Source organism: Chiloscyllium plagiosum, unplaced genomic scaffold, assembly GCF_037043375.1.
Source record: "Chiloscyllium plagiosum isolate Xiang-an unplaced genomic scaffold, Cpla_swu_hap1 HiC_scaffold_39, whole genome shotgun sequence".
In the NCBI taxonomy this organism is placed as follows: Eukaryota; Metazoa; Chordata; class Chondrichthyes; order Orectolobiformes; family Hemiscylliidae; genus Chiloscyllium; species Chiloscyllium plagiosum.
Window position 1 is genome coordinate 36,534,011 of NW_028270177.1, and position 23,791 is coordinate 36,557,801.

At 45.1% G+C, this 23,791-nt stretch overlaps 1 protein-coding gene across 1 annotated transcript in view; it reads left to right on the top strand.

Moving 5' to 3' along the window:
• tmc3 (transmembrane channel like 3) overlaps window positions 1-23,343 on the top strand; it is a 93,234-nt gene extending 69,891 nt beyond the window's left edge. The window contains exons 21-22 of the mRNA XM_043677608.2: window positions 2,251-2,506; window positions 21,034-23,343. Of these exons, the coding sequence (XP_043533543.2) occupies window positions 2,251-2,506; window positions 21,034-21,898 (1,121 nt within the window). The 3' untranslated portion in view covers window positions 21,899-23,343. The remainder of the gene's footprint in view (window positions 1-2,250; window positions 2,507-21,033) is intronic.
• Window positions 23,344-23,791: the final 448 nt, after the last annotated feature.

Genomic DNA, 23,791 nt, shown 5'->3' on the forward strand with positions numbered 1-23,791 from the left:
TTCTCACAAACATTGGTCACTATTGGTCGAAACATTAACTGTGTTTCTCTCTTCACTGCCAGAGGCTGCCAGACCTGCTGAGTTTCTCCAGTGTTCACTGTGTTTGTTTCAGATTTCCAGCAGCCGCCGTATTGGGCTTTTATTTGACTGTTGTCGGTGTCAATGTGACTTTGTGTATTGAGTTACTCTGGAACCTGAATGATGTACAGTTGAGAGATAATGCTGTAGATAACTTCAGGGAAGTTATTCAGGGAAGTGAAACCTTGGATCAATGCGATCTCAGGAAAGGTAAAAGTCAGACCTGGACCAGTGTTAGTGGCAAAGTGTAAGATGTGTTTGGGGTGGCATGATGGCTCCCAGCACTAGGGACCCAGGTTCGATTCTAGCCTCAGTCGACTGTCTGTGTGGAGTTTGCACATTCTCCCCGTGTCTGTGTGGGTTTCCTCCCACAGTCCAAAGATGTGCAGGTCAGGTGAATTGGCCAGGCTAAATTGCCCATTGCGTTCAGGGATGTGTAGGTTAGGTGCATTAGTCGGGGTAAATGTAGAGTAATAGGGTAGGGGAATGGATTTGGGTGGGATACTCTTCGGAGGGTTGGTGTGGACTTTTTGAGTCGAAGGGCCTGTTTCCATGCAGTAGGGATTCTAATTCAAAAAAATCCTGTGCACCCAAGTGAGAGCCTTATTCATCAAAAGGGAAGTTGGAGATTTGGAAGGATCCTATTTCAGACCCATGTTTATTATGAAGAATCTAGAATCATCTGTCTGGAGATGCCCAATTAAAAAAGGAAGAAGATGAGTCCATTCTCCCCTCCATTTTCTTCCTGGCCTTGGGAACTTGTTGACATTTGTTAGAATATCAGCATCTCTTCCACACTTCAGGGCTGGATATTCATGGAGGGAGGGAGGATGAAGTTGCAAAACTTTGACTCGACAGACGTGACCCCTTTAAAAATGGTTCCCACCCATTTCAAGGAAACGGGGGAGTGGTTGATGGGGGAGTGAGAGAGACAGACAGCTGGCACCACGTGGTAACGGAGGTTGGAAGCTGCTGAGGGTAGCAGGCCGGAATGCCTATCTCCATTTACCAGGACACCAGCCCAGTGTTAATGATGAATGACCAACCCTCCAGTTCCCATCTCAATCTAACAGTCATTTGAATACGACTCAAGCACCTTAAACTGACTCTGCCAAGTATTGAGGGAGCATTGCATTGTCAGAGGTTCCAATGTTCAAATGAGGTGTTAAACCAAGGATCTATCTGCCTGTCCAGGTGAACACACAATATCCCATAACATTATTTTAAATAGTTAACTCTATTAACACTTAGGGGAGGCGATGTCCTAGTGGTGTTATCACTGGACTGTTACTTCAGAGACCCGGGATGTTATGGGGAACCAAATTCAAATCCTACCACGGCAGATGGTGGAATTTAAATTTAATTTTAAAAACGTGTCTGGAATTAAGAGTCGACTGATGAACATGAATCCGCTGTTGATTGTCGGAAAAAACCCATGTGGTTCACTAACGTCCTATAGGGAAGGAAACTATCATCCTTACCTGGTCTGGCCTACATGTGACTCTAGACCCACAGCAATGTGGTTGACTCTTGGTTGCTCTCTGGACAATAAATACCGGCCTAGCCTGTGATGCCTACACCCTGTGAATGAATTTAAAAAGTCCCAGCCATCTCACAGAAAAACAGGGTGGAGGTGGGTACTGCAGGTGCTGGAGATCAGTCAAGATTGGAAAAGCACAGCTGGTCAGGCAGCACCCGAGGAGCAAGAAAATGAACGTTTCGTTCAAAAGCCTTTCATCAGGAATGAGGCCTCACAGAATATAATCTAACAGAAAAACAGAAGTTAATACGAATATGGATGTTTGTCAGTGATGCTCAGATACCAGAAGCAGAACTCTTGATTCATAATAAAGACTCTTATTTTACAGGGGTCTTGCATTCTGGGGGTCATTTAGCTCAGTTGGCTGGATTACTGGTTTGCAAAGAGCAGCCCCCTATGGTTCAGCAATCTGACTACGTCGTTATCTTTCACAGTTAGAAAATTGTGTCAAGCATTTGTTGGAATTTTGGACCCAAGCTTTTGAGCGCACAGAGGTTTGCACATATCACATATTGTGGCATGATGTAGCAGAACAGTGCTGTACTTGTTATATCCAGGGCAATTGGATTTAACTGAGTAAATATCAGGTAGCAATGTCATTGCTAAAGGGTTTCCTTATCTTCCTTTCCCAGCGCGATTCCAACATTTGGAAGATGGTGACAAGAAAACGGAACATGAGAGTGAGGTGGGCAGCCAGGAGTCTTCACTTCAGTCATCACCTCGGAGGAACGGGAGTGTTGCGAATGTTGACTCCCCGGTCAGTGCAGGGAGTCACATTCCAAGTATTTCACAACAGCTGGCTCATGCGGATGTCCCTCGGATTCCCAGCCTCACTCAAATTCCAACAGCAGCAGCCTCACGACACAAGCGTGAGCACGCCTTCCCAAGGTCAGAGCACTTTGAATCCTCTGTTTCTAACTTTACTAGCAGCTCTGATTCAATATGCATTAAGAAAAGAAACGTCTCTTGCTGAGCTTCCTTATAAACCCAGTATTGTTATTGTTGCAACTGCTTGAGAAAAGAGTGAGCCACCATCCTGATCTCTCAGCTTGAGCTGCATTCACTAGACGTCCACACCGAAGAAGGGTGTGGTAATTTTTTTCCTGTCTCTCTTTCTCGTTTTCTTTGGATTTCTTATTGAGTGTGCAGGATCTTCCACTGGAATCCCAAAACACCAAAACGGAGGAGTTTGAAAGCTGAGTAAAAGGGGTAGATTTCAGGGAGCACGTTAGAGGAGGAGCAAGGTGTACAGAGATGGAGAGTTTTGAAGAGGGGATTCTTGACCATCGGATTTAGACAGCTGCAGATGGAGCACTGAGAATTAGGGTGCACAGCAGATCCAAGTTGGTTAAGTGTTGACATCTTGGAGGGTTGTGGGGCTGGAGGTGGTTATGGAGATATGGAGGGGTAAGAGGGTGGGGTCTTTTTTTTTAACCTAATTTATCTGAGTATTTACTCGCTGGCCTACTCAGGCAATAGGAGAAAGTGAGGTCTGCAGATGCTGGACATCAGAGCTGAAAATGTGTTGCTGGAAAAGCGCAGCAGGTCAGGCAGCATCCAAGGAGCAGGAGAATCGACGTTTCGGGCATAAGCCCTTCTTCAGGAATGAGGAAAGTTTGTCCAGCAGGCTAAGATAAAAGGTAGGGAGGAGGGATTTGGGGGAGGGGCGTCAGAAATGTGGTAGGTGGAAAGAGGTCAAGGTAAGGGTGATAGGTCAGACTGGGGTAGGGGCGGAGAGGTCGGGAAGAAGATTGCAGGTTAGGAAGGCGGTGCTGAATTCGATGGATTTGACTGAGACAGGGTGGGGGGAGGGGAAATGAGGAAACTGGTGAAATCCGAGTTCATCCCTTGTGGTTGGAGGGTTCCTAGGTGGAAGATGAGGCGTTCTTCCTCCAACCGTCATTTTGTTGTGGTCTGACGATGAAGGAGTCCAAAGACCTGCATATCCTTGGTGGAGTGGGGGGGGGAATTGAAATGTTGAGCCACCGGGTGGTTGGGTTGGTTGGTCCGGGTGTCCCAGAGGTGTTCTCTGAAACGCTCCGCAAGTAGCCGGCCTATCTCCCCAATATAGAGGAGGCCACATCGGGTGCAGAGGATGCAGTAGATAATGTGTGTGGAGGTGCAGGTGAATCTGTGGCGGATATGGAAGTTTCCTTTGGGGCCTTGGTGGTAGGTGAGGGGGGAGGTGTGGGCGCAAGTCTTGCACCTCCTGCGGTTGCAGGGGAAGGTGCCGGGAGTGGAGGTTGGGTTGGTGGGGGGTGTGGATCTGACGAGGGAGTCACGGAAGGAGTGGTCTTTATGGAATGCTGATAGGGGAGGAGAGGGAAATATATCCTTGGTGGTGGGGTCCGTTTGGAGGTGGCGGAGATGACGGCGGATGATGCGCTGTACATGGAGATTGGTGGGGTGGTAGGTGAGGACCAGTGGGGTTCTGTCCTGGTGGCGGTTGGAGGGGCGGGGTTCAAGGGCGGAGGAGCGGGAAGTGGAAGAGATGCGGTGGAGGGCATCGTCGACCACGTCGGGGGGGAAATTGCGGTCCTTGAAGAAGGAGGCCATCTGGGTTGTACGGTTTTGGAACTGGTCCTCCTGGGAGCAGATGCGGCGGAGTCGAAGGAATTGGGAGAATGGGATGGCGTTTTTACAGGGGGCAGATGGGAGGAGGTGTAGTCCAGGTAGCTGTGGGAGTCGGTCGGTTTGTAGTAGATGTCCGTGTTGATTCGGTCGCCTGAGATAGAAATAGAAAGGTCGAGGAAGGGGAGGGAGGAATCTGAGACTGTCCAGGTGAATTTGAGGTCGGGGTGGAAGGTGTTGGTGAAGTGGATGAACTGTTCAACCTCCTCGTGGGAGCACGAGGCGGCGCCGATACAGTCATCGATGTAGCGGAGGAAAAGGTGGTGGGTGGGGCCAGTGTAGTTGCGGAAGATGGATTGTTCCACATATCCTACGAAGAGGCAGGCATAGCTGGGGCCCATGCGGGTGCCCATGGGTACTCCTTTGGCAGGCATAGCTGGGGCCCATGCGGGTGCCCATGGCTACTCCGTTAGACAAGGGAGGCCGGTAGTAGTTTGGCGCACCGACCTTTACACCGCTGAGGCCAAACGCCAGCTCGCAGATACCTCCTCCTACTGCCCCCTTGACCATGACCCCACCTCCCACCACCAAACCATCATCTCCCAGACCGTCCATAACCTCATCACCTCAGGGGATCTCCCATCCACCGCCTCCAACCTCATAGTCCCACAACCCCGCACCTCCCGCTTCTACCTCCTGCCCAAAATCCACAAACCTGACTGCCCCGGCCGACCCATTGTCTCCGCCTGCTCCTGCCCCACCGAACTCATCTCCGCATACCTTGACACCGTCCTGTCTCCCTTAGTCCAAGAACTCCCCCACCTACATTCGGGACACCACCCATGCCCTCACCTGCTCCATGATTTTCGCTTCCCCGGTCCCCAACGCCTTATTTTCACCATGGACATCCAGTCCCTGTACACTCCATCCCCCATCACGAAGGACTCAAAGCCCTCCGCTTCTTCCTTTCCCGCCGTACCACCCAGTACCCTTCCACTGACACCCTCCTTCGACTGACTGAACTGGTCCTCACCCTGAACAACTTCTCTTTCCAATCCTCCCACTTCCTCCAAACGAAAGGAGTAGCCATGGGCACCCGCATGGGCCCCAGCTATGCCTGCCTCTTCGTAGGATATGTGGAACAATCCATCTTCTGCAACTACACTGGCCCCACCCCCCACCTTTTCCTCCGCTACATCGATGACTGTATCGGCGCCGCCTCGTGCTCCCACGAGGAGGTTGAACAGTTCATCCACTTCACCAACACCTTCCACCCCGACCTCAAATTCACCTGGACAGTCTCAGATTCCTCCCTCGACCTTTCTATTTCTATCTCAGGCGACCGAATCAACACGGACATCTACTACAAACCGACCGACTCCCACAGCTACCTGGACTACACCTCCTCCCATCCTGCCCCCTGTAAAAACGCCATCCCATTCTCCCAATTCCTTCGACTCCGCCGCATCTGCTCCCAGGAGGTCCAGTTCCAAAACCGTACAACCCAGATGGCCTCCTTCTTCAAGGACCGCAATTTCACCCCCGACGTGGTCGCGATGCCCTCCACCGCATCTCTTCCACTTCCCGCTCCTCCGCCCTTGAACCCCGCCCCTCCAACCGCCACCAGGACAGAATCCCACTGGTCCTCACCTACCACCCCACCAATCTCCATGTACAGCGCATCATCCGCCGTCATTTCCGCCACCTCCAAATGGACCCCACCACCAAGGATATATTTCCCTCCCCTCCCCTATCAGCATTCCGTAAAGACCACTCCCTCCGTGACTCCCTCGTCAGATCCACACCCCCCACCAACCCAACCTCCACTCCCGGCACCTTCCCCTGCAACCGCAGGAGGTGCAAGACTTGCGCCCACACCTCCCCCCTCACCTCCCTCCAAGGCCCCAAAGGAAACTTCCATATCTGCCACAAATTCACCTGCACCTCCACACACATCATCTATTGCATCCTCTGCACCCGATGTGGCCTCCTCTATATTGGGGAGACAGGCCGGCTACTTGCGGAGCGTTTCAGAGAACACCTCTGGGACACCCGGACCAACCAACCCAACCACCCGGTGGCTCAACATTTCAATTCCCCCTCCCACTCCACCAAGGATATGCAGGTCTTTGGACTCCTCCATCGTCAGACCACAACAAAACGACGGTTGGAGGAAGAACGCCTCATCTTCCGCCTAGGAACCCTCCAACCACAAGGGATGAACTCGGATTTCACCAGTTTCCTCATTTCCCCTCCCCCCACCCTGTCTCCGTCAAATCCATTGAATTCAGCACCGCCTTCCTAACCTGCAATCTTCTTCCTGACCTCTCCGCCCCCACCCCAGTCTGACCTATCACCCTCACCTTGACCTCTTTCCACCTATCACATTTCCGACCGCCTCCCCCAAGTCCCTCCTCCCTACCTTTTATCTTAGCCTGCTGGACAAACTTTCCTCATTCCTGAAGGAGGGCTTATGCCCGAAACGTCGATTCTCCTGTTCCCTTGATGCTGCCTGACCTGCTGCACTTTACTCAGGCAATAGGACACAGTCTAGTGATGTAACTCAGATTTGAAAGGTGATACCCAACAAAGTGCCCATCTTCCATAGTTATGCTCGTGCCTCTATATCATTGGAGAAGGAGCATTAATACTGTGGGTGCGTTTAAAGAGAGGTGGGCACCAGGGGGAATGGAGTACTTTATTTCCCCCTCTAACTCCATCTTGATTCAGTCCCTTCCTACTCTCCGACCCATTTGCATTGCCCATAATGGGCTTTGCTTGTCAGTATTCAATTGGCGGATGGTGGTGAGAAAGAACAAACAGAATTACAGACCAGTTTGCCTCGCATTAGTATGTGGAAGTGCCAGAATCTATTATTAAAAGAAAAGTGATAACAGAACATTTGGACAGCATTAATGGGATTAGACAAAGTCATTGTGGGTTTACAAAGGGGAAGTTTTGCTCAACAAAATCAATGAGAACTGTTTGAGGATCTAACTGGTAGAATAGATAAGGAAGACCCAGTGGATATGGAGTATTTGGATTTTGCAAAGACCTATGTTAAGGTCCCACATAAGAAGTTAAGGGGCAAAATTAAAGCTCCTGAGATTGGGGTTAGCTTTGGCATTGATTGAGGATTGGTCGACAGATCGGAAACAGAGTGGGAATAAAAGAGACGTCTTCTGGGTGGCGGGTAGTGACCAGTGGGGTACACAGGGATCAGTGCTTAGACTCCAGTTATTCACATTATATATATATATATATATATATATAATGTGTGTATATATATATATATATATATATATAGATAGATAGACTTGAATAAGGGAACCAAATGTAATATTTCCAAGCTTGCTGATGACACAAAGCTAAGTGGGATTATGAGTTTGTGGACAATGCAAGGAGGCTTCTGGGAGCTCTAGACAAATTGACTGAGGTGGGCAAACATATGGCAGATGCACTATAATAAGGATAAATATGAAGTGATAGACTTCAGTATTATAAACAGAAAGGTGGTGTATTATATAAATGGTGAAGCATTGAGAAGTGTGGATGTATAAAGGGATTGCAGTGTCTTTGTGCACCAGTCAGTGAAAGAAGTCAGGCAGGTGCAGCAAGCAATTAGGAAGATAAATGGTATATAGGCCTTTTATTGCAAGAGGATTTCAATTCAGAAGTAGGGATGTCTTACTGCAGTGATATAGGAGCGTGGTGAGACCACACCTGGAATATTGTGTGCAGTTGTGGTCTCCCTACCTAAGAGAGAATATGTTTGCTATAGAGGGGACACAGTAGCGATTCACTAGGCTGGTACTGGGAATTGTAGGACACTTGTAAATGAGAAGAGATTGGTATGATTGTCCTGTATTCACTATACTTTAGAAGTATTGAGAGGGGACCTGATTGAAACATAGTAAATTCTAACAAGGCTGGATAGACCAGGAGGGTCTTTTCTCCTGGTTGAAGAGTCTTGAATGAGGAGTCATGGTCTTAGGATATGGAATTGATCATTTTGGACTGAGATGAGGAAACATTTCTTCATTTAGAGGGTGTTCAATCTGTGGAATTTGCTACCACAGGAGACTATGGAAGTTAGGTCACTGAGTACATTCAAGAAAGAGATCAATATGTAAAAAGCTTAACAAAGACATGAATGGGTATGGAGAGAAAATGTGAACATGTCGTTGAAATAGAAGATCAGCCATGATTATACTGGGTGGTGAAGCAGGTTCAACAGGCCCTAGTGGCCTGTTCCTGTTCCTGGTTTCCATGTTTCTGTTATGTTGCAAAGGGGCCATGGTTTTCTCAGACCGGTGTCTCCATCATCACCAAATCACATGAATCCCTAAAATGGCTGCCCCACACTATAAACAGGTAAGACTACACTTTCAGGTGAGCCTCCATTTCGCTAACCAGGCCATTATCTTTCCTCAAAGGGACTTGGTGCCTTCAATAAGGTGGGATTCATCTTGTCCAGAACCAATCGGAATTATTTTCTATTGGTAAACTTTAACTGAGTTAATCTGAAGGTCTCTGTCACTATACTTTGCAACATGTCCTTAAAGAAAAGGAGTTGAAATGGTAAGACGTTTCAATTGATTTAAAGAAGCACACAGATTGAAGTGTTTTGTATTTTATTATAATATATGACCAGTTAATGATGCAGAAGGTCAGACTGTTTGTGTGTGGGATGAGCTGGCTGTGATCCGTAACCTTAAAAGTACTTTTCAGTTTGTGACGGAGGAAAATATTCCCGTAACGAGACAATTGGAAAAGAGAAAGGCATACTCTCCACATCTGAGCATTGACTGTTCAACTAACAGGGAGATCAGTAAACATCCAATAGATTGAAAATGTCAGATTATCAGACAGCCAGGTTAATGGTCAGATTTGAATATTAAGCTCCCCATTTTGTCAAATCATGTTTATCTGCATTTTTTTCTTTAACAAGGGCAGGGTGAGAGAGAATTTGAAAACTCCAGTACAAGAAAATAAGTCTTTTAGATTATAAAAGTTACACTGTTTGAAGCTACTTCCATAAGCCTTTCATACAGCCTTAAAATGTTATGCTAAATAACTTTTCATGTTAAATGACTAAATATTATGAGTATTTCCAGTCTGCCTCTTTGTGTGCTTGTCATAAGGCCAATATTTATGATCTGCCAGCTGTTTGGAAGCCTGATGTCCTTTCGGAGAAGGAGATTTGCCCTCCTTACATAGTCTGGACAATGCTGTGTGTCTGGAGTCACACAATGTGGTTGACTCTGAACTGCCCTCTGGAAGGTTGTAGTAAGTCATTCAGTTCAAGGCCACTTTGTGCAGTGATACCCACATCATATGAAAGAACAAAAGAAAATAAACATTGGTGAATTTTCTCAATTGGCATATAAATGATGAGAAAGATGATTCATTAGAGGAAATAAATATTTCATGCAGTCATGACCAGCATAAAATTTTGTTTTGGTTCAAATTTGGCCCACATCACTGAATCATTCCTGCAAACATACAGTGATATTCAGCTATAGGAAGTTGCTAGGCAACAATTTCATTGTCATATTTTATTGTCCGGGCTTTCAGTGAATAGCACTCAAAGGGAAATAGCATCAGTGTCAGCAAATTGCTCAGTAATTTTCCTTTCACTATCCCTACTATGAAACAGCAATGCAGGGTGAAAACTGCCATAGGCAGGTGGCACAGAGACATTAACCATGGAATATCCACTTCTTTACACTCCAACCCTGATCTTTTTCTTAAAGAAGTTCAAAAGAAACCATTGCCAGTTTTGCACCACTGCCCAAAATGGATTCAGTCCTTGTGGTAATGCCCCGCCTTTATTTCCTTGGCACCAGCTTGGAGGAGTGAATCGCCTATCCATTGCAGAGCCCAGCTGATTTGTCATTCTCCTGAGTTCAGAGCACAGAGTGACAAATGGTGTCCATTCATTTAGTGCAGTCCTCCCGTCATAGAATAAGGTATGTGTCTGTTTCTGTCACCATGTTGAAATTGTGATAATTAATATAAAATCTTAGTGACCTGTCCGATTTCAGCACAGTTATGACAGGTGAACCCCAGTGACTATGACTGACTGTTCAATAATATCTTTGTTCATCATGACCTTAACCTCTCTCTCTGTAATTGACCTTATTTAAATTGAGAACACTGGTTTGAGACCTGTGTTGCTCTTCCTCAAACTGAATTTGAAATTCTATCATGTTGTGATTGCTATCCCCGAGACAATCCTTAACTACAAGATCTCTTACCAATCCTACTTCATAATGGGCAACACAGTGGTTAGCACTGCTGCCTCACAGCACTCCGGACCCGGGTTCGATTCCTGCCTCAGGCGACTGACTGTGTGGAGTTTGCACGTTCTCCCCGTGTCTGCGTGGGTTTCCTCCGGGTGCTCTGGTTTCCTCCCACAGTCCAAAGATGTGCAGAGTAGGTGAATTGGCCATGCTAAATTGCCCATAGAGTCCAGGCATGTGTAGATTAGGTGGATTACCCATGGTAAATGCAGGGTTACAAGCATTGGGTAGGATAGGGTAAGTATTGGGTCTGGGTGGGTTGCTCTTTAGAGGTTGGTGTGGACTCAAGGGGCTGAAAGGCCTGCTTCCACACTGTTGGGATTCTCTGATTCTGTGACACGTTACTGGATCCGAAAAGCCTGTTCCTGTGTAAATTCTGCAAAGTACTGCTCTAAAAGACACTTCCTAATACAGTTTATAAATTCACATTAGCCTTGCCCATCTGAAATGTCCTGTCAACGTTCAGATTAGATCACCCATGAAAATCGACATGTCTTTCTTACCCACCTCCATTATTTCTTGATTTATACTTTGTCCCACAGTTAGGAGAATGTTTGGGTGGGGGGGTGGGGGTGGGTTCTATAGACACCTCCTACCCTTAACCTCTTTCCCTTGCTATTCCTTATTTCCTGCCAAAATGATTTCACATCATGATCTATTGCACCTATATCACCATTCACCAGTATTCTGAATCCTACTTCTACTAACATAACATGTCCACCTCCTTTTCCTTTGTCTGTTCTGTCGTAGTCCTTCAGCCCCCCCCCAGCAACTATAGCTTTCAGTCATTTTCCTTTAATTCGGCTTATACAGGCAACTGATCTATCTTGTTACAAATGCTGTATGCATTTACATATAAAGCCTTAAGCTTTATCTTTTTACCATTATTACAGATCTTCAAAAGCTGGTGTTGGAATCAAAGACACATGTTTAATTTAGGGTTGAATTTTCCCCTGGCATTAATGGCATGTCTGGCAAGACATGACTATGACTTTATATAATCCTGTCCAATAATCCTATTTTAATATTTTGGCCTATATTATCCTAATATTAAAAGGATCTGCCATTTGAATATCATTAATGTTGATACTCAGATGGAATTACCACCAGACGGAGCACTGCCCAGTGCTCACCAATTTGAGTTGGTCTCCATTTCCTTATGAACACTTTGTCTTTCAAGTAATAGGCCTGCATTCTCTAGAATTTTGAACGTTAAAGGGTGATCTGTTCAAAGTCTTCCAGATATTTACAGAGAAGGACAGGCTGATAAAGATAAATTATTTCCATTCACTGGAGATTCTAGAAAGAGCGGCAAAGTCTGAGACCATTCAGGGCAGATGTTAGGGAACACTTCTACGCACAAAGGGTGGGAGAGGTTTGGAACTCTCTTCCATTGATGCCACTGGATGCTGGATGAGTTGTTAATTTTAAATGCGAGATCGATAAAAGTTTGTTAAACAAAAGTATTAAGGGATATGGGCCAAAGGCAGGCATGTGGAGTTAGACCACAGATCATTCCTGATTTAATTGAATGGTAGAACAGGTTCGAGGGGCTGAATAGCCTACTCCCATGTTCCAATTCCCTGTATTCACTACTCCCACCGCAACGTCTGTATTTCCAAAGTCAGTCTTTAATCTAACTCTATAATGATGCAAGCAGAGAAAATGCTAGAAGAATTCTTCTGCTTTGTGTAATCAGTTCCACTATTACGCGGTAGTTCCATTCTCATACAATCCCATGTTATAAGAAAATCGAGGAACAACAGCACCACTCAGACTAATAGGGCCAGAGTCACATTATAGAACATAGAAAAGCACGGCACAGAACAGGCCCTGTGGCCCACGATGTTGTGCCGAGATTTAATCCGAATACAATACAAAACTTTGTGCGACAGGAACAGTGTCCTCAAATCATCAGTCACATTGAGGCAAATTCCCATTAACGAAATGTAGCAGAACAACCTGTACCTATCATGAATATGTCTAATTAACATTTTCTCATTCATTAAGCCCTCTGGCAGACAAATCATACCATGAGCAATGTCACTGACTGACTTGTTTCAATGTCTCTCCATCTTTATTGGTTTATTTTCCTTTTGGGATAGAATATTCAGAACCTGCAGCAATCTTATTCTCTTAGTCCCGATTCAGAAAATAATTTTCATGATAAAACCTTTGGCCCTTCAGTCTATTCAAAGGAAAAATATTCACTTTGTACTCCAGCTATATGTTCTCTTTGTAGTATTGCTAAGTTTTACTATTCCTTCCTTTCCTGATGTCCTCTATTCTGAAGATTCCTCAGACCTCAGTGTAGCAGGGTGCCTCACAGTTAGCATTGCTACCTTACAGCACCAGGGACCCGGGTTCAATTCCACCCTCGGGCGACTCTCTGTGTGGAGTTATAGAGTCGTAGAGATGCACAGCACGGAAACCCTTCGGTCCAACCCATCCATGCCCACCAGATATCCCAACCCAATGTAGTCCCACCTGCCAGCACTTGGCCCATATCCCTCCAAACCCTTCCTATTCATATACCCATCCAAATGCCTCTTAAATGTTGCAATTGTACCAGCCTCCACCACTTCCTCTGGCAGCTCATTCCATACACGTACCACCCTCTGAGCGAAGATGTTGCCGCTTAGGTCTCTTTTATATCTTTCCCCTCTCACCCAAAACCTATGCCCTCTAGTTCTGGACTCCCCCAACCCAGGGAAAAGACTTTGTCTACTTATCCTATCCATGTCCCTCATGATTTTATAAACCTCTATAAGGTCACCCCTCAGTCTCCGACGCTCCAGGGAAAACAGCCCCAGCCTGTTCAGCCTCTCCCTGTAGCTCAAATCCTCCAACTCTGGCAACATCCTTGTAAATCTTTTCTGAACCCTTTCAGTTTCACAACATCTTTCCGATAGGAAGGAGACCAGAATTGCACACAATATTCCAACAGTGGCCTAACCAATGTCCTCTACAGCCGCAACATGACCTCCCAACTCCTGTACGCAATACTCTGACCAATAAAGGAAAGCATACCAAACACCTTCACTATCCTATCTACCTGTGACTCCACTTTCAAGGAGCTATGAACCTGCACTCCAAGGTCTCTTTGTTCAGCAACACTCCCTAGGACCTTACCATTAAGTGTATAAGTCCTGCTAAGATTTGCTTTCCCAAAATGCAGCACCTCGCATTTATCTGAATTAAACTCCATCTGCCATTTCTCAGCCCATTGGCCCACCTGGTCCAGATCCTGTTGTAATCTGAGGTAACCCTCTTCGCTGTCCACCGCACCTCCAATTTTGGTGTCATCTGCAAACTTACTAACTATACCTCTTATGCTCACATCCAAATAATTTTTTAAATGATGAAACGTAAAGGACCCAGCACCGATCCTTGTGGCACTCCACTGGTCACAGGCCTCCAGTCTGAAAAACAACCCTCCACCACCACCCTCTGTCTTTTACCTTTGAGCCGGTTCTATATCCAAATGGCTAGTTCTCCCTGTACTCCATGAGATCTAACCTTGCTCACCAGTCTCCCATGGGGAACCTTGTCGAACGTCTTACTGAAGTCCGTATAGATCACATCTACCACTCTGCTCTCATCAATCTTCTTTGTTACTTCTTCAAAAAACTCAATCAAGTTTGAGAGACATGATTTTCCACACACAAAGCCATGTTGACTAGCCATAATCAGTCCTTGCCTTTCCAAAAACATGTATATCCTGTCCCTCAGGATTCCCTCCAACAACTTGCCCACCACCGAGGTCAGGCTCACTGGTCTATAGTTCCCTGGCTTGTCCTTACCACCCTTCTTAAAAAGTGGCACCACGTTAGCCAATCTCCAGTCTTCTGGTATCTCACCTGTGACTATCGATGATAGAAATATCTCAGCAAGAGGCCCAGCAATCACTTCTCTAGCATCCCACAGAGTTCTAGGGTACACATGATCAGGTCCTGGGGATTTATCCCCTTTTATGCGTTTCAAGACATCCAGCACTTCCTCCTCTGTAATATGGACATTTTTCAAGCTGTCACCATCTATTTCCACACATTTTGTATCTTGCATGTCCATTTCCACAGTAAACACTGATGCTAAATACTCGTGAGTCTGCACGTTCGCCCTGTTTCTGTGTGGATATCCTCTAGGTGTTCTGGTTTCCTCCCACAGTCCAAAGGTATGCAGATTAGGTGGATTGACTAGGCCAAATTGCCCAGAGTGTCCAGGGATTTGTAGGTTGGGTGGATTAGCCATGGGAAATGCAGGGACAGAGTAGGGTGGTAGGTCTGGGTGGGATGCTGTTTGGAATGTCAGTGTGGACTCGATGGGCTGAATAGCCTGCTTCCACACTGTCGGGATTCTATCATTCTATGATCTATGACATTCCTACTCCTGCAGTCGGTCTCCCATATAACTTCCAGCAACTGGTTTGGTACATCCATGGAAGCATATTCTTCAGATTGCGTTTTGGTTCTAACCTTTATCCTTTCTTACTTTGATCGCCTTTTCTCTGTCCTTTGAAACAGACTAATACATCAGCAGATTTTCGGATCCTTCTGTTTCCCTTGTGGATTACTAAAGGGCCATTTCTTCACCTGTAATTCTCTGTGCGAGATATTGTGGCTTTCTACTAAAACTGCTGCTTCTCTCAACTTGAATATTGTTTGCACATCTGGATGAATTTTTTAATTTACAATTGCATTCACAGTATTGTTTTTTTTCCCTCTAGCTTGAGTGATCTAAACCACTGATACTACATTTCTTTCTCCCATGCAAATTCAACAAATGTCTGATTAGGTTCCTTTTTTTTTTGTCATCCTAAACTTTAATCAATAAGCTTCAAGCATTGAATGTTGCCTCTTTGACAGTTCTGTCATCTGCAGATTGTTCTTGTCAAACTGACATATACAGTCAGAGCTGTGTCTGTCAGGACACACTGTAACGTTAAGTTCCAAAATTCTTTTGGCCCGTGTATTTGTCCAGCACCCTTCTCAAATTAGGTAAAATACATATTGACCGCAACCTCAGTAAATCTAGGCACGAAATGATGACTCTTAGTTAAATCAAATCCCTCACTAGACTCAAATCATCTCCAAGATATTACTTCCTCCTTCCATTTTCGATACCGGCTTGCCTTTGGCCTACTCAGGTTCGCCACGTTCCCTATCTATTTGGAGTTAAAGTTTGTTTAAATACCATCTCCCTCTGTTTTTTTGTTCCTGCCTTTCCATTTCTGGTTTTCTTAAATCTCTATCCCTCTGTTTTTCTCTCTCTCGTCCAACTGAAGTCACTCCTCTTTCTCTCAAAGTCATTTTTCTTTTCTTCTCGAGTCACATTTTGGCTAAATCCAGCTGTGACACACCGATTTCAGGTCTCCTTTATTCCAATTATAGATAGAGTCATAGAGATGTACAGCACGGAAACAGACCCTTCGGTCCAACCTGTCCATGCCGACCAGATATCCTAACCCAATCTAGTCCCACCTGCCAGCACCCAGCCCATATCCCTCTAAACCCTTCCTATTCATATACTCATCCAATGTTGTAATTGTACCAGCCTCCACCACCTCCTCTGGCAGCTCATTCCATACACGTACCACCCTCTGCGTGAAAACACTGCTCCTTAGGTCGCTTTTGTATCTTGCCCTTCTCACCCTAAACCTATGCCCTCCAGTTCTGGACTCCCCCAACCCAGGGAAAAGACTTGGTCATGGTTAGGATAAATAGACACTCATGATTTTATAAACCTTTATAAGGTCACCCCTCAGCCTCCAACGCTCCAGGGAAAACAGCCCTATAGCCCTATTAAGCCTCTCCATATAGCTCAAATCCTCCAACCCTGGCAACATCCTTGTAAATCTTTTCTGAACCCTTTCAAGTTTCACAACATCTTTCCGATAGGAAGGAAACCAGAATTGCACGCAATATTCCAACAGTGGCCTAACCAATGTCCTGTACAGCTGCAACATGACCTCCCAACTCCTGTACTCAGTACTCTGACCAATAAAGGAAAGCATACCAAACACCTTCTTCACTATCCTGTCTACCTGTGACTCCACTTTCAAGGAGCTATGAACCTGCACTCCAAGGTCTCTTTGTTCAGCAACACTCCCTAGGACCTTAGCATTAAATGTATAAGTCTTGCTAAGATCTGCTTTCCCAAAATGCAGCACCTCACATTTATCTAAATTAAACTCCATCTGCCACTTCTCAGCCCATTGGCCCATCTGGTCCAGATCCTGTTGTAATCTGAGGTAACACTCTTTGCTGTCCACTACACCTCCAATTTTGGTGTCATCTGCAAACTTACTAACTATACCTCTTATGCTTGCATCCAAATCATCTATATAAATGACAAAAAGTAGAGGGCCCAGCACCGATCCTTGTGGCACTCCACTGGTCACAGGCCTCCAGTCTGAAAAACAACCTTCCACCACCCTCTGTCTTCTACCTTTGAGCCATTTCTGTGTCCAAATGGCTAGTTCTTCCAGTATTCCGTGAGATCTATCTCTGCTAACCAGTCTCCCATGGGGAACCTTGTCAAACGCCTTACTGAAGTCCATATAGATCACATCTACTGCTCTGCCCTCATCAATCCTCTTTGTTATTTCTTCAAAAAACTCAATCAAGTTTGTGAGACATGATTTCCCACACACAAAGCCATGTTGACTATCCCGAATCACTCCTTGCCTTTCCAAATACATGTACATCTTGTCCCTCAGGATTCCCCCCAACAACTTGCCCACCACTGGCGTCAGGCTCACTGGTCTATAGTTCCCTGGCTTGTCCTTACCGCCCTTCTTAAACAGTAGCACCACGTTAGATATTGGATAATCACTAACACCAGCTCAACCTTGTGGGATCTTCATTTTACTTCTACCTTCAAAATTTTCTGCTAACTCTCTCAGCTTAACTATAGTTAAACATTTTGAATGATCCACAGTTATGGCCTTCACTTCCAGAAATTCTTAGCGCAACATTCAAAGCCATCTTCAAATTCCATGCAATAAAATTCACCACAATGCAGCATTTTAAATAAAACCCGAAAGAACTGCAGATGCTGTAAATCACAAAATAACAAGTTGCAGGGAATAGGTAGGCAGGTCTGGCAGCATTTGTGAAGAGAAATCAGAGTTAACGTTTTGGGTATAGTTCTGAGGAAGGCACACCGGACCCGAAACGTTGACTTTAATTTCTCTTCACAGATGCTGCCAGACCTGCTGAGCTTTTCTAGCAACTTCTGATTGTGCTGCAGTTTTCTATTAAATGTCCAGGACTACTACACAGCTTTTATGTTGTAAAGAAAGAGGCAGGTTCCTGTTAGATCCAGTGAATAGGACATAGTCTCAGAGTAAAGGGACTCCAATTTAAGACTCAGATGAGGAGGAATTTCTTCTTTGAGGGTTGTGAGTCTTTGGAACTTCTTGCCACAGAGAGCTGTGAGGGCAGAGTCCTTGCATATATTTAAGACTAAGATAGATTCGTCATCAGTCAGGGAATCCAGGGTTACTGGGAAAATGCAGGAAAGTGGATGTGACAAATGTCAGACCAACCATGATCCTATTCGATGGTGGAAAGAGCTTGAGGGACTGAACAATCTATTCCTGTTCCTATTTCTTATGCTCAGACAAACTGAAAAAAAAAATATGCCACTAGTTCAAAATTCAAAAACAAAATGAATTATATTAAAATATCCATAAACCGCACACTTTACATCGCAATATCTTTTCCCAACCATGGCTTAAACGCACATCATCTTCAAACTAAATTCTCTGTGAATGAAATAACACGTAATTCAATAAAAATGATTTCCTAGCCTACTGAAAATTGCAGATATTGTAGAGTTTATACATTTGAAAATATGCCTTTTAAAACAGACCTCGTTCTCATTGTTAAACTTCCCTTGGACTTTTACAAGGGTCTGGAATTAGACCAGGATCTTCTAGAATGTTCATCTCCCCAACTGTGAGGTGTGAACATGGCCTTCTGTGGCATATTCTTTGACAGCTCCGTGCTGCTCCTGGCATGAGGTGGTCATTCTTGTCCATGCAGGTCTTCTCCTTCATCTGGATTCTCCGGCATATAGTCCAAACAATCACCTCAGCCCCCATACAAAGATCCTCTGGTCCATCCAGCGAGTTCCTGCACAATCTGCAATAGCTTTTGCTTCACAGCATATGGGCTCCCAACACCATCCAAAACCCTGTGATCTCCGGAACGAGCCCAAAAGTGGTTAAAACCCCTGGGAGGGAATAAAGCTGGAAATTCTTCTCCATCCCACTTCAGAGTTCAAAACTTGATAGACACATGAACAGGAGGTAAAAGAGAGGGATGGAAACTGTGCATGGGCAAACAGTGGTGGGTCTAAATAAGGACTAGAATTGGCACAGGCTTGGTGGGCTGAAGGGCCAGTTGCTGTGCTGTATTGAGTTGGATCAGAGTGTAGGAGATTATCTGTCTCTGATTGATGTTGCAATGTGCCCACTTCCTATTTCCGATTCTCTTCAGCTTCCCTGGGATCTCACTGCCTTTACTTTGAGTAATTGCTGAGCCAGTTGAGAAACATGAAGCCAGTGTCATGACAAGGTAACCAAGATTGCTTCAAAATCCAACACTTGTATTCAAGCTACATATAGAGACAGTCAAAATTCCCAGCCAGAATAGAGATATTTGGTTGTCAGTGACATGAGCAGACTACTGTCAGTGATTTTACAGACATCATTGATGTGAGGTAACTGTCCTGCACTCTTTGCAATTTGCTGGAGCAATGACTCTGCTTTGATCAGGTAATTTTGAACTTAGTTTTGATCACCCGTTCACTTCCCATCAGTCCTGTGTCACTGCTGTGAAATAGACTGTTTACTCTCGGCTTAAAAATACATCCTGCTCTGAACAGTGACAGGTTCGGAAGTGGGAAGTGTATATGTAGTTAAACTGAGTCTGCCCCTCACTGTGGGTAACTTGCTACTGCAAACCTCTTCCAGTGTAGATCTCTATGGGGCCTGTTTGGTCTATTGTGGTAGAGGTAAACCACTTACAGGCCTAACTAGAAGAGTCTCCCGTTCAGGCAAATGGCTTATCATATGTTAACCACGAGTTACAGTTTGTGTTCATTGGATAGACATTGTTCCAGGGACGACAGGAGGACCTGGCTGTTTTGTCTCACTCCTCCAAAGTCGGAAACCATTCTTCCCACAAGTCCATGGAATGACATCATGACAGTCAGTGATACTTAAGTCACTGCTCAGGATTAACCCTTTTGTGACCTTTCCAGGCCCATCTATAACAGGGAAAGTACTTTACTTTGTGTGAGATGGTAATGTAGAGAACCCACCACTTTCCTGCCTCCATCAAATTGGGGTTCTGGGTGAGAAGGACGATTGTTACCTTCCTGCACCACCACCAATTGATAAACCTGAATGACCAAATAATGACTACTTAAGCACCACATCCCTACTCTGCAGGCACCTTCTTACTTGGGGAAAGAGGGTGAGAGAGAGAGAGGATGTCATCTCTCAATAACCCCCATGTTTGCTTCAGACCCTCCTGATTCTCTTTGACCTTGACCCCATCAATCTGAGAACCCCATTCCTATATTGCCTACCATTTTGCTGGGATCTCCCTGACTCTGGACCTCCAGGAGTGCACTCAGACCATCAACCATGGCTTCCCCTCTTGGTGCTGCTAAGTGTAAGGTCTGCTGACTTCTGGTTGGCTAGCACCGCTCACAGGGCGTCACTTCTTCTCCCAGGGTCCTGATTCCATGGGGAGGCCTATTGATGGCCTCACACCTGTCTGATTGGCTTGTGTTCCAGTAAGGTTTTACTGGAATGGACACCACAGATCTCCAGTCGGCAGGCAAAACCCTGATGCCTCAAAAAGATTCCACGCGACAACTTTGTTTACTGTAAAATAAATTATGTTTCATCATTTACAATAAAACAGATTAAAAGAAATCTTTTCCAGTCTGCCATCCATTGGCTAACACATGGTGTCAATACTCATTCCGCAATATTTACTCTAAAAAATTCCCAGCTGGGCACAAAATGTTTAGTTGGGACTCATGCCTGGGAGAATAAGTCCAAAAAGTGTGTCTTTTTTGGATAGGCAGGCTAGCATTTATTACCTGTCCCTAATTGCAAGGGGGTAGTTTGGAGTCAACCCCGTTGTGGTGGGTCTGGAGTCACGTAGGCCAGATCAGGTAAGATGGCAGATTTCTTTCCACAAAGGATATTACTGAGCTAGATAGGTTTTTATAATAATTGGCAGTTGTTACACAGTCATCATTAGAGTAACAGCTTTAATTTATTTTTGCTTCTTCTAATTGAATTCAAATTTCACACTACACCATGGTGGGTTTCGAAGCTATGTCCTGAGCGCATTACACTGGGCCTCTGGATCACAGGTCTGGTGACATTATCACGACACCATCAAACACATTCCAAAGCTAATGGAGGTGCGGAAGAGACCTCTGTTCATAATCTCTCAGTGGTTATGAATTTGGAGATTATTGACGCACTTTCCCTTTACTCTCTCTCCCCAGAAATCCAGGTGGATTACAGGGAGCCGCAAGTGGGCATCACAGAGGAAAAGCATCCTCCAGCCGGGCCAACAAATTACCTGAAGATGTTCATCCTGATGGCCCATTTAGGAAGTGTGTCAGACCACTACACTATTCACCTGCAGCAGGGGCTCCACAGATGATTCTAGGCCGCAGAGTGCACACGGCACGTTACATATTAGTCAATGAGCGTGAGCCGAGGAAAAGGTTAATTCGCTCGGTCACTCGAATCCCCAGGCATTACAAGGCGGACGAGACAAGGGGTGCAGTGGAACTGTTACCAAGGAATCTGAAAAGGTACGCAGTTCACGCAGGGCACCGAACCAACCCGCAGCTGCACGTCAGTGAAGAGGAGGAGGACGAGGACGATCTGGAGCAGGTGACATTCAGCAGGTCTCCCCGCCCACACTCGCTCTCCGATCTCCACCAACCCACTCGCTTCTACATCGGGGACAGCAAAGACAGTCGGATTTTGATCGGCAAGGACGTGGCCCAGATGCAGTACGAGGACGAGGACTCCGAGCCCCAGCGGGAACGCGCGGACCCGGGGTCATCGCACGCTCAGTGGAACAGCAAAGGTCTGGCACCAACCCAGCAAGGTGCCGGAGCTCACGTCAAATGGAAAACGAAACACAAAGCAGAGCAGTCGTTGACGGAATCGGACTCAGCTTCAATCGCATCGAGCAGCGATCAGCAGAACAGCAGCACCGACCAGTACATTCAGGTCATCCATACCAAGGACAAGTGTTTGAAAACTTCCAACGAGAATCTAAGTCGGAGCAAGTCAAGAGTAAGCATTGAACTGAATGCGGCAGAGGTTAATGAGCTGGTCTGTTCCAATGTCTAGAATCAGTTTGTTCATGTGCACATCAGTAGTAGTTGTGGGAAAAATGGGGAAGGGAGCTTAAGGAAGGTTAGATGGATAGAATAAGGAGAGAGAACTAAAAGGTAGTGTTACCTTTTTAGGGTTAGAAGAATTGAGAGTAGACTTGTATTGAGGGCTTTTGGGAGGATTGTGAGATAGTTTTGATGAAATTCGATGTAAAGTTGAAGACTGTGATCTATTTCTGATTCCTGACAATGTTTTAAACCTGTACGTTCTTTTAACTGATTGCTTATAACTTAAAGGTGGGTTCCAAATGGAGAAGGTGTTGTCAGATAAAGAGCATGAGAAGATATGGATCAAAGATGGGTTAAGAGAGTTCAAATACAGACCAACCATGATCTTATTGAAGGGTAGAACAGTCTGGCAGGACTGCATAGCCTCCTCCTATTCCAATGTTGCGTTCTCAAAATTAACAACAGTAGGAGGTAATTTAATGAGATCAGCAGATCAAACTAATCATTTAATTAACTTATACCCATCATTAGCTAAAGCTTCACATTTAGACATGTTGCAAGTAAAGAGGTAGAATTGTTGTGTTATCGTAGAGAACTGTGATTCAGTTTAACTGCAAATGTCATTCCTTAGATAAAAAATAGAAAAAAGACCCTAGCATTTTTAAATGGAGACTGTTATGGTCAGTCACAAGATTGTGGGAGGGGTGTATTCATTCAGAAAATTGGCCCTTGGGGATGCCTTCAGAATAACATTGCATTTATACAGCACCTTTACTTTAGTAACGCTTCCCAAGATGCTTCACCGAAGTGAGAAACATAAAGTGATGTTAGGACAGTAGCGGAATGGGGAATATGCAGGAAGGTGGCTATGAGGAATGTTGGATCAGCCATGATGCTATTGAATGGTGAAACAGGTTCGAGGGGCCGAACAGCCTGCTCCTGGTCCTATTTCTTATGGCCTTATGGACAAAGGCAGGTTTAAAAGGAGGAAGGAGAGAGTGAAAAGTAGGCAATTCCATAATTAGCCCTCATTAACCAGGCACAGAGGCAAAATTCAACTTAACTGGGGCTTATGTACAGTAATTTTGTTTTTGCATTTTGAATTGGAACATGGCCTGTGTAAATATAAATCTGATTTTACAGCATGTCAGTTATAACGTAAATGAAAATGTATCATTCAACTGTTCAATCTTCTGACAGTCACACCATCAGCTACTCAGTGTGTATTGATTTATTGCATGCTTGGTGCCTTCACTCTGAATTTCAAACTCATAGTTTGTATTGCTAATAAGTGTAACTAAGATCCTGAAAAATTGTTGCATTAAGACATAACTAGTCAATAAAGCAAATTCCTTAAAAGCTGAGCATCTCACCTGTTCCTTGAGTGGTACAGAGGTGGCACAATGGTGATGGTAGGGAGGTGTGCTGACTCCACCCTGGGATCCACTCACTTAGTTACTTAGATCTCTGCTGCTGTCTGTAATACCCAGTGTATTGGGAGATTGCTGGGGATTAAATGGAACCAGCTGCTAAAATTCAGGTAGATGAAAATGGAGAGCTCAAAACACAAAGAGAGCATTAGAGAACAGCTGCAAGGATATTTAACAACACAGCATGGCTATTTGGGAGGACAGAACTTACGAATTATTGAAAAATGACACGCTGTGTCGAACTTTTCTGTCTTGCAAAAACAAAATTACTGTATATAAGCCCCAGACAATCGCAAAAATACCAAAGCAAAAGAGCAAGTAACATTCTACACTCTTATGAAAAGAGTGTGTTGATTTGTTGGTTGGTAGACTCTGATTGGTATTGCCATGGAAAATCCAATGATGTAAGAATATGAATTTCAGTGCGCAATATTATGCTAAGAATGAAGGTTGTAGATCTCAAAGATTTA